The sequence below is a fragment of the Sinocyclocheilus grahami genome, unplaced genomic scaffold (genome assembly GCF_001515645.1).
Source record: "Sinocyclocheilus grahami isolate Dianchi unplaced genomic scaffold, SAMN03320097.WGS_v1.1 scaffold397.1, whole genome shotgun sequence".
NCBI lineage: Eukaryota > Metazoa > Chordata > Actinopteri > Cypriniformes > Cyprinidae > Sinocyclocheilus > Sinocyclocheilus grahami.
The window spans coordinates 344,804-361,805 of record NW_015505576.1 but is presented as its reverse complement, the minus strand read 5'-3'; the positions used below and the strand labels follow the sequence as shown (position 1 = coordinate 361,805).

The following is a 17,002-nucleotide window of genomic DNA, read 5'->3' as shown; positions in this document are numbered from 1 at the left end:
CTTACAACCCTCAGCTACGCCTCTGCTGACTGTGTGTGTGTGTGTTAACTAATTTGTCGGACAGCTTAAAACACAGTCAAAATATGAAGAACCCTGAGACTGAGAAACTGGAAGTACATTTTATTTGTATTTTTTCCCCTCACACGGCAAAGCCAGGTGCTGACGTAGGGGCGGGACGAGAGGCGTGGCTCTGAAATCTAGGGTGTCGCCGTGGTGGCTCTATTCGAAGGCGACGGCGGTTGGTCGGTCGTCTCTGTGTTTGTCCTCTTCTAAACTCCTCAAACGGACCCGGTACAGACTGTCGGTTCGGAATCCAGGCAGCGATTTATTTTTTTAAAAGTTATTTATTAAAAAAAAAAAAAGCATAAACAATTCATTACTGTGGCGTCTTCGGCTGCGCTACTGCGCATGCGCGAATCGGCTCATGCCAATCGAGTGCTTTCCTAACTGTTCTCTATACTAAACCTGTCATTTTACCATCTCGTGGGTGCTTTCTGTATGATATCATGGGAAAGGCACATTTGAAATAGGATTTTCATGGTCTGACTGTGTGTATATTTTGGGTTATGGCCAGGTGTGAGAGTTGCAAATCTCTCCACCCTTCTATAAAAAAGTACTTTGGAGCTGCCATTCTACCAGTGCCCTGAGTAAGTGCTATATTGTTATGCCAGGGTTTTTCCAAGGTACTTTTTGAGTAGACAGTGTCTAGAATCCACACTAATACCATGGTACTTTTTGTAAGGGGACGAGAATCCTAAATAGACCACATTTAAATGGAAAGTAATCTATCTGAATGTAAAGTTGATAGTTGTTTTCTTTAGTTACCTGTTTATTTGACCCTCTAATCATTTGTCACCTGACAAACATCAGCGTGCATGTAAATGCACGATAAACCGTTTGTTCGGATTGATGCAGATGTTTGGACGCTATTGTTGCAATATATGTACTTCCTCTCCTCACTCTTTCTTTGTCTTCAGATGCCTGGAAGGTAAATTCAGTGGGTTCAAATGAGAAGCATGCCATACATGTTAGATCACAGGAACCGCATGAACATATTCACTGAGAACGGCGTTGGTAGATGTCCTTAAACAGATGTTCTTGAACTTGGTTTACGTACGGCAGGGTCATTTCTCTAGGGGTAACTGGAGATCTCAGTGCTACGCCGGTTCATGGGGCAAATTTAGACACAGCCGGCCCCGTCCGTTTATCTTAAAGAACTGATCCTAAATGCTCTTCCGTTGACATTTTGTCTGATTTTCAAGAAGAAATGTCAGACATTTGTAGATCTTTGGTGGTTGAAGGTGTATTCAAGTTGACAATAAATCAAAATTAAATTATTAGGTATTATTTTACATGAACTGTTCCGTATTGTCATTATGAAATGTTTTTTTTAGGTTCTTTTCTGTATATTCTACTTTTGTGTATTGTTTGTTATATGTTTGTGTTTGGTTTTTGATCATTTTTGTTAATAGTTTGTGTTTATATATGTATGTTGGGCTGTAACTAATGTTAGAACACATTTATGTGATGCATGTTCAGGCTTGTTCCTTAAAAGAAATGTATAAAAAAATTAAAGAAATCAAAATTGACCCAGTTTACTTTTCATAATGCATGGCTCTTCAAAGTTATTGTGAGTGATTCCTCAGCTAATGTTATTCCAAAGAAAAAAACTTTTTGTTATATATATGTGCTGTCTCTGAAATGACTGTTGACATCCTGTGCTTCATCGAGTATTAGTTGCATAAAATAGTTTAAAAATCTGCTTGTTTTTAATGGCATATGGAAGTTGAATAAAGTTGCCGTCATTAATTATGTTCCAAACTAGGAATGTTCATTTCGGTTATTTTTCCTAACCGACAACCGACGCTCATTAACCGATTATTAACCGTTAACCGACAATATTATTTTAAATTCGAATTTAATTAAATTAGAAAAGATATGTGTCTGTGACCTGTTAAAAAATACTAACATTTGTTTCCCGGGGATTAATTGTACATGCGCAAAAAGCTGCAAACAACAGAACATGAGGATTCACATGGCCATCACATCACGCACCTGCAGTGCTTCTGCCAGTGGAGAAAAACATAGTAAAGCTAGGCTATAGGCCTATATATATATATAATGATAAATAGGCCTATATGAGAAATATATTTATATTTAAATAATAAATTAAGAAAACGAAAGAAAAACTGTGCAACAAGTAGCCTAGTATGCAGAGGTTCAGTTTTTTTTTGTGCTGCACGAAAGGAAACCAAACATTAGAAAGCGGCATCCTATTTTTCTTTAGGCTTATTTTACAAAAGCACAAAGATTGGTTTTTATTGTGAACGTACACAAATAAAGGCAAACCTTTTACAATTCCGATTATCCATATGACTAAAAGGAGTAGCCTAGTTGATTCCATTGTTAGAAGGAAAAAATTCAAATGATTGCGCCGGCGCCGTACGCTCTCACACAGTTAAGCATTGCTACCTTGACAATGCAGCCTGTTCATTATCATAATAAAATAGTCCGTCAAACATATGGAAAAAACACACTGCTCAGTTTAAATATGTAGTAAAATCTGTGCCGTTAAGCGTTATCACCGTACCGCCATGATGTTATGCAAAACAATTTGTTTTACGTGGATATTGGAACGTGAGTGAAGTAGGCTACATAATAAATAATATTTTGGCATTCAAATACATCGCGAATACGGAAACATTTGATTTTGTGTCAAATGAGAGGCACAGCGTTGGTTTCAGTTTCGTTTTAGACTAAATTCGTTTTGGCTTGTCGTTTATATTGCTATAGTTTCTTATATTTTTAATTCTTGTCCTTTTCTAAATACTGTTAATTGAAAGGATTTGTTGTGGAGTCAGGGGAACTAAAATAGCCTAGCTATATTTACAGTGTTTATTATAATGTTTGTAAACATTTCGTGTCGGGATTAGTAGGGCTGCACGATAAATCGAAATAGAATCGAGATCGCGATTCGACAGAAGCTGTGATTGTCATGCGTATCTTTCAGTGAAGCACGGTTCTGTGATCAACAGTAAATCTCCATCCAAAGGCCAGAGGGCGCTCTCACCCTGAAACTCCAAATACGGCCGTAGAAGAAACCCAGAAAATGCCTATTGCTGCAGCTGAATAAACAGAAGATTCAACTGCTTTCATTGATTCAACGTGACTAATAAACACACGACTACGGCAATATACGGTTTATCGGAGTTCTTATTATTATAATTTTCATTCAAATAAAGTATATTTATAATGCAATGCCTTTATCACTGCTTAAATACTATGAAATATGTTGCGTGCCTTATTCTGTGTAAGAAGCCACATCATCTCACAGAAGGATTTATTTCAAACACTCGACTGACATTATGAAGTGAGTTTGGAGGAAAAATATGTTATTAAATGTGGTATTTTCCCATGCTTTCAGGTGGAGCAGCATTTACTACACAGAGCTGTAGTTCACTGAGAAGCTATGCAAACAGCTGTCATTATCGCAAACGATTTCTTCGATTTCATAATCGTGCAATAAAATCGTCTGCAATTTTTTTGCGTAACTTGTCAGTGAACTACGGCTATGTGTAGTAAATTCTGCTCCATCTGAAAGCACGTGATGATGATTTCCTGCTGATTACAGAACCGGCTTTACTATCAAAATGCGCATGACATTTAGGCATTAGGCCTATTTCTGAATGAAATAATAAAATGCGACTTAGGCCTATTAGACTTATGTTTTGTTTTTTTTTTCATCTTAAAAAAGTAATTTTGTATACGCGCATTGTATTTCAGCCATACAGCAAACCTTTTTAAATATTTTGATAAATTACTAAAAAATAAATAAATACAGTACTTTTTAAGCCATTTAACTGATTGTATTAATCGGTCAAAATTCTTCATGGTCGGTTAACTGGTTAAAATGAACATCCCTATTTCAGACTGATAAAACCTGGAAATTATCATGATTAGGAATGAAAACAAATATTGACCTGGTTTCTGGACAGACAAGGGTGTGTGCGTGACCTTTACGACTGTGTTTTTATCTCTGTACTGTGAGTCACATGACTGCTCATGGAGTGTCAGGTGACCACATCACACCTGTGGCTTCCTGTTGCGCTCAGGTGGAAGTTGTGAACTATGTCAGCATGGAAACAGTGGTTTAAGTGATCAGATGAGTGAGTGTTTGGATTTACATTAATTTCTCTTCTAATCCAGTTCTTTTATTTGAATTTTAATGTTTCTTTTTTTAAATCGACATGTAATCAAAATTGACTACTTAGGCCTACTTTTTATGCACTCTCATGTTATTATTCTCAATGTTGTTCCAAATAGTTGTCTAGATTTATTTTTCTTGGCAATCTAAAAAATGCTACATCTCTGAAACGACATTCTTTTATTGATGATGTCATCAAGGCCACTTAAGTTTCGACCAGTGACAGATGTGTTTCATTAAGCAGGTAGCCCTTAACATTTGACTGTGAAGTTCAATTCCTGATGGATAAAATAAAGTCCCACCTTCCATTTTGTTCGACATCCTGTCACTTTGTGGAAATAATATGGATTATGAATGTCATTTCATGTAGACTTAAATTGCATCTCTCTCCTTCTCCTTCTTTCTATAGTTCAGAGCCTTAAAATACTCACCGGAAACTCTCTGCAGTCCCAAGAGAAAGATCACCTTACACACACAAACACACACCTTAACAATATTTGCACTATTAAACTCTTGATTTAAAGGGGTAATATGATGCGATTTCAATTTTTCCTTTCTCTTTGGAGTGTTACAAGCTCTTGGTGCATAAAGAAGATCTGTAAAGTTGCAAAGACTAAAGTCTCAAATCCAAAGAGATATTCTTTATTAAAGTTAAGAGTCAACAATGGCTATCTAAAATGGCTCGTTCTAACCCCCCCCCCCCACATGTCTATGTTACGATGTGGGAAGATTTGCATAATGCCACCCAAATGTTCACGCAAAGAAAGAAGGCGTAACTTTTATTCTCGCTGTAGAATTGTTGATGCCGCCGCCGCCATGTCGTGAAGACGCTGTGTGTTCCGTTGTGAAAGTGAAACTACTTTGTTTGGCCTTCCAAAAGAGGACGATATCCGCTTCGTCATGCCTGGAGCTGATCCGTGCTGGTCGCTGAGGAAATACGTCAACTGTGGCGAAGCGGAGTCCAGCCCGGGGTTGACACATGGTTGCCGCAAGCCCGCCGACCGCTCCTTCGTCGAATCCGCCAGCCACACTGTTCTCAAGCCACCGGCCGTTCCTCACTCTAGCCCGCCGTGTGTGACGCTGTGTGTTTCGTTGTGAGAGCGAAACTACTTTGTTTGGCCTTCCAAAAGAGGACACGACTAGAAATCAGTGGTTAAGTTGTATTTACAACACTGTTCCAGAACAGTTCAACCCAAATATTCAGATGTGTGCAGCACATTTTATGGAGGACTGTTTTCTGATCCTGGTAGAGTACACTATAATGCCGGCTGTTCTGACTCACAAGACTATAAGTACGTTTTCATATTTAAAGCATTTGCCACTGATGATTCAAACTCGAGTTTTGAGCAGTGTAGAGTAGCACTTGTTGTTTGTCATTTCTCCGATCACAAATGCAGACATGGTTTTATGTTTACACGGTGCAATGTGTAAAAACACCGTATAAGTTATTATAATCCGTAATTATGTCCCCACTGGATGCAACAAATGCCTCGTTTATGTGTTTTATTGTTTTTGTCCCGTCGCTCTTGTCGGGACATGGCATCATGGTATGGCAAGGGGCGTAACATTTCAGTCACAGGCAGGTATTCGGCCAATCACAATGCACTGGATAGCTGGCCAATCACAGCACACCTCGCTATTCAGACCGATGAGCTTTGTAAAAATTGATGCGTTTCAGAAAGGCGGGTCATAGAGGAGAAACAATAATGTACAGTATGTGGAAAATAATGTGTTTTTTGAACCTTAAACTGCATAAACACATTTCATTACACCAAATACAAATGTTCTTTTTAGCAACATCATATGACCCCTTTAATCTCTTATAAACTTCTAAACGCCTAAAAAAGAGAATAAGCTGCCAGCAAAACGCTTCAGTTTACCGTGTTCATTCAGCTCTTCAGCTTCAGCTTGAGCTGCAGCTCAATGGCTGCTATTTAAAACAGTGGTATTAATTTGTTACTTTTTCAAAATCATTGATATATTATTAATAACAACAACCACTTGTATTTTTCTCTTATTATTTTCATCAACAATATGGTTTATATTAAAATCATTTAATTATTGTCCGTGCAGAGGCTATTCCGTTTTATTGATCTATGGCGCATTCATTTTGATTCTTTACACGTGTAATGATGTCCAGTGACTTGTTTGCATTATTTATGCATAATTTTATTTATTTGTAAGACTTTTTTATGACTAAATTTGGTAATGGGAGAGTAAAAATATTTTTAAAACGTACACCGTTCAAACTAGGCTGCTTATGTTGAAGTGTTTGGGATGTGGCTTTTAATGATGAGACCTTTTTTGTAATCAGGCTCTCAAAAAGTATATAACAATTTGGATATAGATTTATCGGCCAACATATCGGTTATCGGCTTTCAAAAATAAAGAATAATCGGTTATCGGTATCGGCCAAAATTTTCATATCGGTGCATCCCTATTCTAAACGCCTAAAAAAAGAGACTAATTGAGCATTTTCTTGCTTTTCTCTTTCTGTCTGGCACTAGTGCATTCTCTTTCTTTGATTGACAGGATCTTGGCTTAGTTGGGTGGAGCTTCATTCTGGACACTTGAGGGACCCCACAGCTGCAGAGGCTCATGGGAAGGGGTCTGATTGGCTGCCTGTCAGGAACCCTTCCATGGCCTTTGTGTTCTGAACTAGTATAACCCAAGTTTTAAACCAGCCTCACATTTAGTGGCCAAATCCAGGCTTCTCAAACTGATACAGAAATCATTTACTCACCCTTTTGTCACTTTAAACCAGAGTATTAATTTCCTTTGTTGATGTTGGGCAGAATATCCAGGCTGCTCTTTTATTGTTAACTGCTTTGCCCAAAAATGAAAGCCTTAGTCCTCATTGTATGAAATGGAGTAGCAAAATATCTTATTTTGCATTCAAGTCGTGCAGGTTTGTAACGACATGACGGTTAAGTAAAAGATAACAGAATTGTCATATTTGGTGAGCTGTTCCTTTAAAGTCATGGCATTAGCTTGGCTCAAACTTTCTGCTTTTAAAGCCCAACATACCCGACTGCAGTGTGTGTGTGAGTGTGAGGGTCCAGTCAAAAATCCTTTGACATGTTTCCAGAGGTTAATCTATGAGTGTGTGTTCTCCACTATAACTTTCACACTGTTTTTATATTCTCATGTTCGTCCACATCAGCAGAATTTTCTCGTTTTATAGTCTTCGTATCTCTTTCTTGCTCTGTTCTGTCTCTGTGGTGGCTTGTGTGTATTGTGTGAGTGACAGACAGTCTTTGGCTGCTCATTTGGGTATCATTTCATAAAGCGGCTCCCACCCATAATGCAGCTGTGTGTGTATGTGTGTGTGGTTGGAGTTCTGCTTAGCATTACTGCTAAATATGTTGGTCAGTCTTTGTGCAGTTAGGGATGTAATGGTACACGTATGCACAACAAAAATTTTCCGTATGGGTTTTTCGGTTCGGCATGCATGCCCATGAATATGTCGGAAAAATAATGGAGGACAGAGATAAGCTGCTGTGGGAATATTACATGATTTAAGTTGTCCTGAACATGAGATGTGCTTTATATTAAGGGCTTTAGAGTAACTCATAAGCATAGGGTTTAAAGCGGCTTGCTCTCCTGTCAGATGCGTTTGCTGCTTAATCCATTTGAGACATGTTTTTTTTAGTGCATAACTTGCATCTTACAGTTGTATCTTTATCTGTAAATGTTAGAAAGTCATGCTACTATTTCCATTTTGCATAAAGGATCATCCTGACAGTAAGTGAAGAACCACACGCATACACTAATAACAGATGGAGTGCAGTAATTCTGAGTAAAATATTCATTTTGCCTAAATATTTTGCATCCAAAAGTGGAAGCACTTGAAATCTCTTTACTAATATACAAAAGCACCATAAACTGCAGTATGAAGCGTGTGTTGCAGCAGCATTGGCAGAATTGTTTTTAAATATAAAGATAATTTGTTCAGTAAATTACTGTTTAATAAAAAAAAAAGGAAAAAATAAGCAATTAAAAATGTTTCCCATTGATGTACCGAATAGGGATGGAACGATTACCGGTTTCATGATAAATCACGATAAAATGCGCTGACGGTTAGTATTATCGTTTAAAATTTAATTATCATCAAAACCGTATTTGATTATCGCGATTTTGAAAACTCGCGGTAAATCCTGTCCAGCCAGCATCAGTCTGACGCAGAAGCAGCATGCAGTGTTGATGTATTAGTTTTTTTTTGCACGAGATGAAATGGCGGAAGGCAGTGACAGCGCTCGGGAGATTTTTCAGCCATCTAAGAGGACCAAATCGGTGGTCTGGTCGTATTTTGGCTTTTACAAGAGTCCTGAAGGCAATTTAATCGAGGACGGTTACACTGTCTGCCGATCTTGCAAGAAGAAAGTCGCTGCAAAAGGGGGAAACGCATCAAATTTGCTCAAATCGTCAGGACAATATGATCACTACAGCAAAATTATAGTAGTATTAATACTAAATTCCTGATTTCATTTTCAATACAATCAAAAACTGAGACGCAAGACGGCAAGCTGTATTTGAATGAAACAAGAGAGCGCATCCGCACTCTGCGGTGATACAAGAGACATGGGGCGAATTCCAAACAGAAGTGAGCATCCCTATGCCCTCCCTTCGAAGGGCAGAGCCCTTGAAGTGTGTTCTTTGAAAGGTGCAGGGCATTACTGTCTCATATAAGCGTTTGAAACTCCCTCGGCGAAGGGAACGACTGACCAAATGATACCTTGACAATGCTGTGCGTGCGTGCAGCATTCAGTACTCCATCAGTTGTTGCAAATAACTATTTATTATTATTATTTTATTCAAATATTGTCTAATTGTGTCTTATTTACTATTAAACGTTTTCAAACTAAACTTGCTTACACTACCGTCTTAAATCATATTTCTATCACTGCGTGATAACTTTGGTCACTATAATCGTGATGTGAAATTTTCATACCGTTACATCCCTAGTACCGAACATACCAAACTAAGCCTCAAAAAAGAAGCCTCTAAGCCTCCATCATTTTTGTGTACCATTACACCCCTAGTTAGAACATACTATGTTGTTCTTAATTGCTTTGAGCAGTTTAGGTTGTTATTACTATGTGTTTCTAAAGTGTTTTGAGTGGTTTAGCTTGTTAACTTACTATGCTCTTGCTTAGGGATGCACGATATATCGGCCACCATATCGGTATCGGCCAAAATTTTCATATCGGTGCATCCCTACTCTTGCTAATGTGTTTTGAGTGATTTAGGTTGTTACTCTGCTATTTCTGAGGAGTTTTGGGTCATTGCTATGTGGTTGCTAAGGTGTTTTGAGTTATTTAGGTTGTTACTCTTTGGTTGCTAAGGTTTTTTGAGTGATTTAGGTAATTACTATGTAGTTGCTAAGGTGTTTGGAGTGATTTAGCTTTATACTTTCCTGTTTCATGAGGAGTTTTGGGTCATTGCTATGTGGTTGCTAAGGTGTTTTGAGTTATTTAGGTTGTTACTATGTAGTTGCTAAGGTGTCTGGAGTGATTTAGGTTGTTACTTTGCTGTTTCTAAGGTGTTTTGAGTGGTTTAGGTTGTTACTCTGCCATTGCTGAAGTATTTTGAGCATTTTATGTGTTTTTTCTAATTTTAGCCTGTCACTATGTGGTTGCTAAGGTTTTTTTCTTTTTTGGCACATTGCTCACGGTTGCTAGGGTGTTGTCGGAGTCACTTACTAGTCCAAGTCTCTCTGCAAACATCACTAATAAAGTTGTGCAGCAGGACAAACACAGTATCTAACCAGTGAATGCTAAGGTTTGTTTCTCATTTGGAGAAGCTTCTCCTACGCTAGCAGCCTTAGAGGAAAACTGATGTATGCCTGCACAGCCCACACTTTTACAGTGACTAATGAAAATTCCGCATGCAAAAAAATTATTACTCGTTTGTCGTTTTGTTGTTTAAGATGACGTTGTGAACAGGCCTTGAAGTCAACAGTAAATAAAAATGACCCTCCTTCCCACTTAATACAGTTTCCTGATCTTATTGTGTATGATTTATCAGTGTATTTCAAACAAGAAAGATTGTTTGTCATTGTAATATTTCAAATGTAATAACTTTTCAGAAACAACTTTCCTTTTTTTTGGCAGTGTGATAATGTAGTCATTGTTGTAGGCTACGGTTGTGCACAATGCAAGCTTACCAAGTTACTAGTAAGTTACCAGTAGTTAACAGAATAATTTTAAGCTAGTTAATGTACTAAAGATTACAGCAATAATGGCAAATAACAATCCGCTTGAAAAGTAGTGTAGCCTTTGGGATATATGGAGAAGCTCTGGACCGTGTGACTTAGGGCTGCACGATTAATCGAATGTGATTGTCATGCGCATCTCATCAGTAAAGCCGGTTCTGTAATCAGTAGTAAATCTCCATCACGTGCTTTCAGATGGAGCAGCATTTACTACACAGAGCCGTAGTTCACTGACAAGCTACGTAAAATGACATTCATAATCACAGACGATATAATCGCGTGATAATGAAATCGAAGATAACGTTCTGCGATTATGAAATGTTTGCGTAGCTTCTCAGTGAACTACGGCTCTGTGTAGTAAATGCTGCTCCATCTGAAAGCATGTGAAAATAATACCACATTCATAACGTCAGTCGAGTGTTTGAAATAAATCCTTCTGTGAGATGATGTGGCTTCTTACACAGAATAAGGCACACAACATATTTCATAGTATTCTAAGCAGTGATAAATGCTGTCGATTAACATTACATTATTATATACTTTAGTATAATAAAACAAACTCAGATAACCAATATATTGCCATAGTCGTATGTTTATTAGTCACGTTGAATCAATGAAAGCAGTTAAATCTTCTGTTTATTCAGCAACCGCTATAGGGATTTCCTGGGTTTCTTCTGTGGGCGTATTTGGAGGTTCAGCGTGAGAGCGCCCTCTTGCCTTTAGATGGAGATTTACTGCTGATCACAGAACTGTGCTTCACTGAAAGATACGCATGACAATCGCAGCTTCTGCCTAATCGCGATTTATCGCCTTTGTGATTTAATTTCGATTAATCGTGCAGCCCTAGTCTGACTTGACCTTCAGCCTCAACATCCTGATGAAAAAACCTCCTAAAAAGCGTCTCAGGAGGAGAGTAGATCCCCTACATCCACTGCAAACTCGCATTCAGATCTGACTCCATTCTAGTATGGAAAGCATAGGTGGATCCGATCAATTTTCAGTGAACAAAATTCCAGTGATTCAACTTTTTTCTCATTGAATATTCTGTTTAACTCACAGAATGCTGTTTATTTTAAGTGTCTGTCTTCAACTTTGCCTCAACATCCTGATGAAAAAACCTCCTAAAAAGCGTCTCAGGAGGAGAGTAGATCCCCTACATCCACTGCCAACTCGCATTCAGATCTGACTCCATTCTAGTATGGAAAGCATAGGTGGATCCGATCAATTTTCAGTGAACAAAATTCCAGTGATTCAACTTTTTTCTCATTGAATATTCTGTTTAACTCACAGAATGCTGTTTATTTTAAGTGTCTGTCTTCAACTTCTGTCTTTCTGTTCTGTCTTTTTAGGAATCGATTTTAAGATCAAAACAGTTGAATTGCAAGGAAAGAAGATAAAGCTACAGATATGGTAAGTACTGAATGTGTGTTTGCATATTTATAAAATTCATTATATATAATGTGCTCTGCGATAAAACCATGTTTTATGCGTGTAAAATCTGTTTAGATTTAAATGTAAATTGAAATATTAAATTAAATACAATTTATGTAAATTTAATTATTTAAATATATTTAAAAACTGAAAATGATATAATCAACATTAGGGCTGTCAAAATGACTGAAAAACTAAATTAGAATTTTGTACTTAACTCTTTCCCCGCCAGCATTTTGAAAAAAGTTACCAGCCACCGCCAGCGATTTTGATGATATTCACTCAAATTTGATGGCCTCCAGTATATTTTGCTGTATGAATATTTGAATATGCAATACACCAAAATAAAGATAACAGCCTTTAAACAAAAAAATCCCTTTTATTCTAGCTTAAAGCATTCTTTTTTTATCAACACTTGAATATAGGTAGGTTTCATAAAAATGCATTATTTTGAGCAAAAAGGTGAGAAAATCATATTTTTATCAAAAACTACATCTGGATAATATTCAGTACGATTATCAAAGCATAAATCCAGTAAATCGCTTCCATCAACACCTCCAAAGCTTGCACAGACATATACCACTTCCTGGATCAACATTTTACTCTGTAACGTTATGCAGTTTTCATTTATATGCGGTCTATTGCTGATGATCGCATTATTTTTCATATGCATCTGTTTACATAAGAGATCGCTCGTTTCTCCGTCCTGTTCACTTGTGTTTTTGTTCGGGAGGTTTTGTACTCGTTCAGAAGATGCGTAATAGCGCCCCCGAGTGTATAACAGTGAAAACACGAAAAGCCGTAAAAACTCGTCTTTGGCGGGGAAGTGTTTTCTTTTAAAAGACGAGATAACTCGTCAGTGGCGGGGAAAGAGTTAAATATGATCAAAATTTGAATTATATTCGAATTTATTCAATCATAATTTCAGTTAGGGTGAAGAAAAGCTTTTGGCTTCTCTTCTGAGGCCACAAGAGGGCGCATTGAGCAAAATAATACTAATGCACGTTTATTCAAAGCATAAGATAACATGACTATCTGTGAAACAAGTGATTAATGTTTATAAACCAATTATAATTAAGTTGCTTAAAGGGTTAGTTCACCCAAAAATTAAATTTATGTCATTAATTACTCACCCTCATGTCGTTTCAAACCCGTAAGACCTTCGTTCATCTTCGGAACACAAATTAAGATATTTTTGGTGGAATCTGAGAGCTGTCTGACCCTGCATAGACAGCAACACAACTGAAATGTTCCCAAGTCTAGAAACGTGGTGTACATGACTTTCTTCTTTCAGACGAATCCAGTCGGAGTTATATAAAAAATTGTCTTTGATCTTTCAAGCTGTTTAATGCCACTCAGTGGGTGTTGCATTGCTTCAGTCCAAAATAACTTAAATAAAAATCGCCCATCCATAAAAAAAAGTGTCTCACACGGCTCTGGGGGGTGAACAAAGGCCTTCTGTAGTGAATCGATGCATTTTTGTAAGAAAAATATCCATATTCAAAACATAATAATCACTTGAATCTAGCTTGCGCTCACTGTTGTAAACAGAAGCAGTTCCGGGGGAATGATGTATGAGGTCGGCTTTGCGCATGCTCCGCTCAGGAGTGACGAACGTGGAAACGCAGGGGAGAGAACAAAACAACGGTCAAGAATTAGAAATACAAAACGAGGATTTGTAAAGAAGAATGTCAGAGGATTTCGATATAAGACAAAAACGCATTGATTCGCTACAGAAGGCCTTTGTTCACCCCCAAACCCCCCCCCGATATTTAGATAATTTCTATATATTATGTAGCCCTTTTTATATGCAGGATACAAAATTACCACCGGTCATGCACCAAATGCATGTAAATTGCTTTAGTGTGAAAATAAAACAATGTATTGACAAGTTATCTGGAAAGTTACCATCCAAACAATTCCTATAATGATAATGTTGTTCCTCATAGTTTCATTGGCTTGTGGCCAAGAATGTTATCATTCTGGAGTAACGACAGTAACAACAGTTTTGGCTGTCTCAGTGACACATTAGTTTAAGACACTGTTTACTGCAAATATTAAAGAGAAAAGCACAGATAATTACACTCTCATTGAGGTAAAAATGTCTTTAATCAAATTACAGTTGCATGTGAGAAACCGTGACGTTTGGCTCCATTTTTTAATTTAATCCGTTCGTAAATCTGAATCTGTACGTTTTACAGATTTGGTGGATTTTCATTGAAATAGGAATCAGATTTTATTCTGTTTCTCATGTTTATTTCCCCAATACTGTGTTTTCCCATTTTGGATACTCCCTGTGAAATTGCCTAGTAGCCTATTGAAACACAATTGATTGTCCAGAAGTATAGCAGAAGACAACAGTTGATGATTTAGAATTGATTAGTAACAATTGGTGGTGCTTAACTAGTCAGCTGTGGTCACCAGTTATTGCCAACCGAAGTAAATTTGGATTTTCTGTATTCTGTGATCCATTGGGTCCCTGAGCGTCTGGGCTGCTGTTAGTGTTTGATTGTGGTTGTCGATGTGTTTGTGCAGGGATACAGCGGGACAGGAACGGTTTCACACCATCACTACCTCTTACTACAGAGGGGCCATGGGAATCATGCTCGTATATGACATCACCAACACCAAGAGCTTCGAAAACATCAGCAAATGGCTCAGAAATATCGATGAGGTCAGTCTCTACACAACCTTACTCTAACCCTCAGATTACTGCCATTCAGGAAGTGATGTTTTATAGGGATAGTTCCCCGCAAAAATGAAAATTGTCATGTACTCACCAGGATTTTCCAAACCTGTATGAATTTCTTTCTTCTGTTGAACATTACAGAAGATATTTTGAAGAATGTGGGTAACGAAATCGTTGCGGGTTCCCATTGACTTCCACAGTATGAAAAAAAAAATACTGTAGAAGTCAATGGGAACCAAAACTGTTTGGTCATCAGCAAATGGCTCAGAAATATCGATGAGGTCAGTCTCTACACAACCTTACTCTAACCCTCAGATTACTGCCATTCAGGAAGTGATGTTTTATAGGGATAGTTCCCCGCAAAAATGAAAATTGTCATGTACTCACCAGGATTTTCCAAACCTGTATGAATTTCTTTCTTCTGTTGAACATTACAGAAGATATTTTGAAGAATGTGGGTAACGAAATCGTTGCGGGTTCCCATTGACTTCCACAGTATGAAAAAAAAATACTGTAGAAGTCAATGGGAACCAAAACTGTTTGGTTACCAACATACTTCAAAATGTCATTTTTTTTGTGTTCAACAGAAGAAAGAAATGCATACAGGTTTGGAACAACACGAGGGTGAGTAAATGATGACAGAATTTAACAGTTATTTTAGTATCATTGATATACTGTTAATATTTTGAGTTAGATTTCTCATTTGAATCTGAATATCTCATTTTCATAAGAACTAACATAACTAGAATTGTCAACTAAAATGAAAACCATAAAAATATTTTCATTACTTGTAACGAACATTAATTAAAATAAAATATAAAAAAACTTGTAAACATGTAAAATGATTATGACATGGGCTGAAAAGGAAAATGTTGGCCAATAATTGACTGATCCGGTAAAACCATATTGCATGCAGTTTTCCTTTATCTTGCATAGTTTTGTTCATGGTTTTTGAGACACAATGAATTTGTACCTAAATACAGAGTTTGTTTGGACAAGCATCTCTTGACGTCAACGACAAAACAATATGGGAAGTGTTTTCTTTTCCCTTTTAAAAGTTAATAAGCCCATTTATTTTAGTAGCCTAACTATGCATGATCATGTGGTTAGTTGCTTTTTATTACTGTGTTATAAATAGAACATACCTATGACCCATTTTTGAGTTAAGAACCGCTGGTGTAGGACTTTTGAAGTTCCAGTCCTGTAAAAACACCAACTTACAGATACATAGTCATGGAGTGAAACAGCTGACTGTTTGATTTTCAGTCTGATGAGTTATGCAGAATTTCCAAACAATCAGCAATTTCAAGAGAATTCATATAACATGAGACTCCACGAGGGATGTGGTTGTGTGTTTGGTGGCCTGTCGTTCACATAATTGCACCACTGATGCAAACTCAGTTCTTCAATACTGTTTCTTCTGTGACTTCTGAAGCCACTTTAAGTACTCTGTCTGAACATCAGTATTTAGTGAGAATGCATCATCTCAAATGTGTGTATGTTTGTTGCAGCATGCTAATGAGGATGTGGAGAGGATGCTGCTAGGCAACAAGTGTGACATGGAGGACAAACGTATCGTACCAAAAGCCAAGGGGGAACAGGTGAGGGATTGTGGATGAGTTAAGATTCAGGCTGGGTTGAAAATATCAATTTTAATTAGGGATGTAACGATGCACCGCGAGCCGGTTGAACATATTGGTTGTGATGTTAAATGAATCGCGATACATTTGGCGGTGGGAGTTTATATGTAGGGCTGGGTATCGAGTTCGATACTTTTTAGGCAACGACCGAATTGCCTCGATACCATCGAGTATCGAAAAACGTCTCGTTGTTCGGTACCAAATTTCGATACCTAAGGGGTTAATCTCATCAGCGTCAGTGAGCCAATAAGCCTGCAGCACTAGCCGGTGTTTTCTACTAGATGAGGTGTGGTGCAAATCAATCATCCGCGAGAGCGATTCGAAAGCGCACGGAGCAGTCTGCTCTCTTTAGCTCTCGTGGTACTGTAATACACCGATCGGTCTGCACAGTCGTTCCGCGTCAAGTCGAACACACCTACTAGTTAACTCCGGTTACACTCAAGAGATGTGGCGCACACGTGAGGCTGTAGTGTGAATGCATCCCAACCCCCTTAGATGTAAGGCTATATTTACACTGGTGCGTTTATGTTTTAAAATGAAAACGATTCTTGTCATACTGGCCTTTACACTGCGTTTCAAGCCGGCTTTCCACTATCTCCGACAAATGACAAGCGACAGACCGGTCATTAATTTCCAATGGAGAGTAGCACGGGAGCTGCGTGGTGTTCCGATCATATGCAGATGTCCGTTCATACTAACGTTACACGACCGAAAGCGCGTGTTATGTTACCATTCATGCAAACTGTAGCATCATGCTACATAAGAAATAAGATTTATATTCCGCTTTTACTCAAAACTCACTTTAAACCACCATCGAGTGTTTG

The 17,002-nt window shown here is 37.8% G+C and overlaps 1 protein-coding gene across 1 annotated transcript in view; it reads left to right on the top strand.

Moving 5' to 3' along the window:
* LOC107550402 (ras-related protein Rab-10-like) overlaps positions 1 to 17,002 on the top strand; it is a 20,808-nt gene that overhangs the window by 986 nt on the left and 2,820 nt on the right. Inside the window, exons 2-4 of the mRNA XM_016231665.1 lie at positions 11,768 to 11,828; positions 14,385 to 14,523; positions 16,050 to 16,139. Of these exons, the coding sequence (XP_016087151.1) occupies positions 11,768 to 11,828; positions 14,385 to 14,523; positions 16,050 to 16,139 (290 nt within the window). The remainder of the gene's footprint in view (positions 1 to 11,767; positions 11,829 to 14,384; positions 14,524 to 16,049; positions 16,140 to 17,002) is intronic.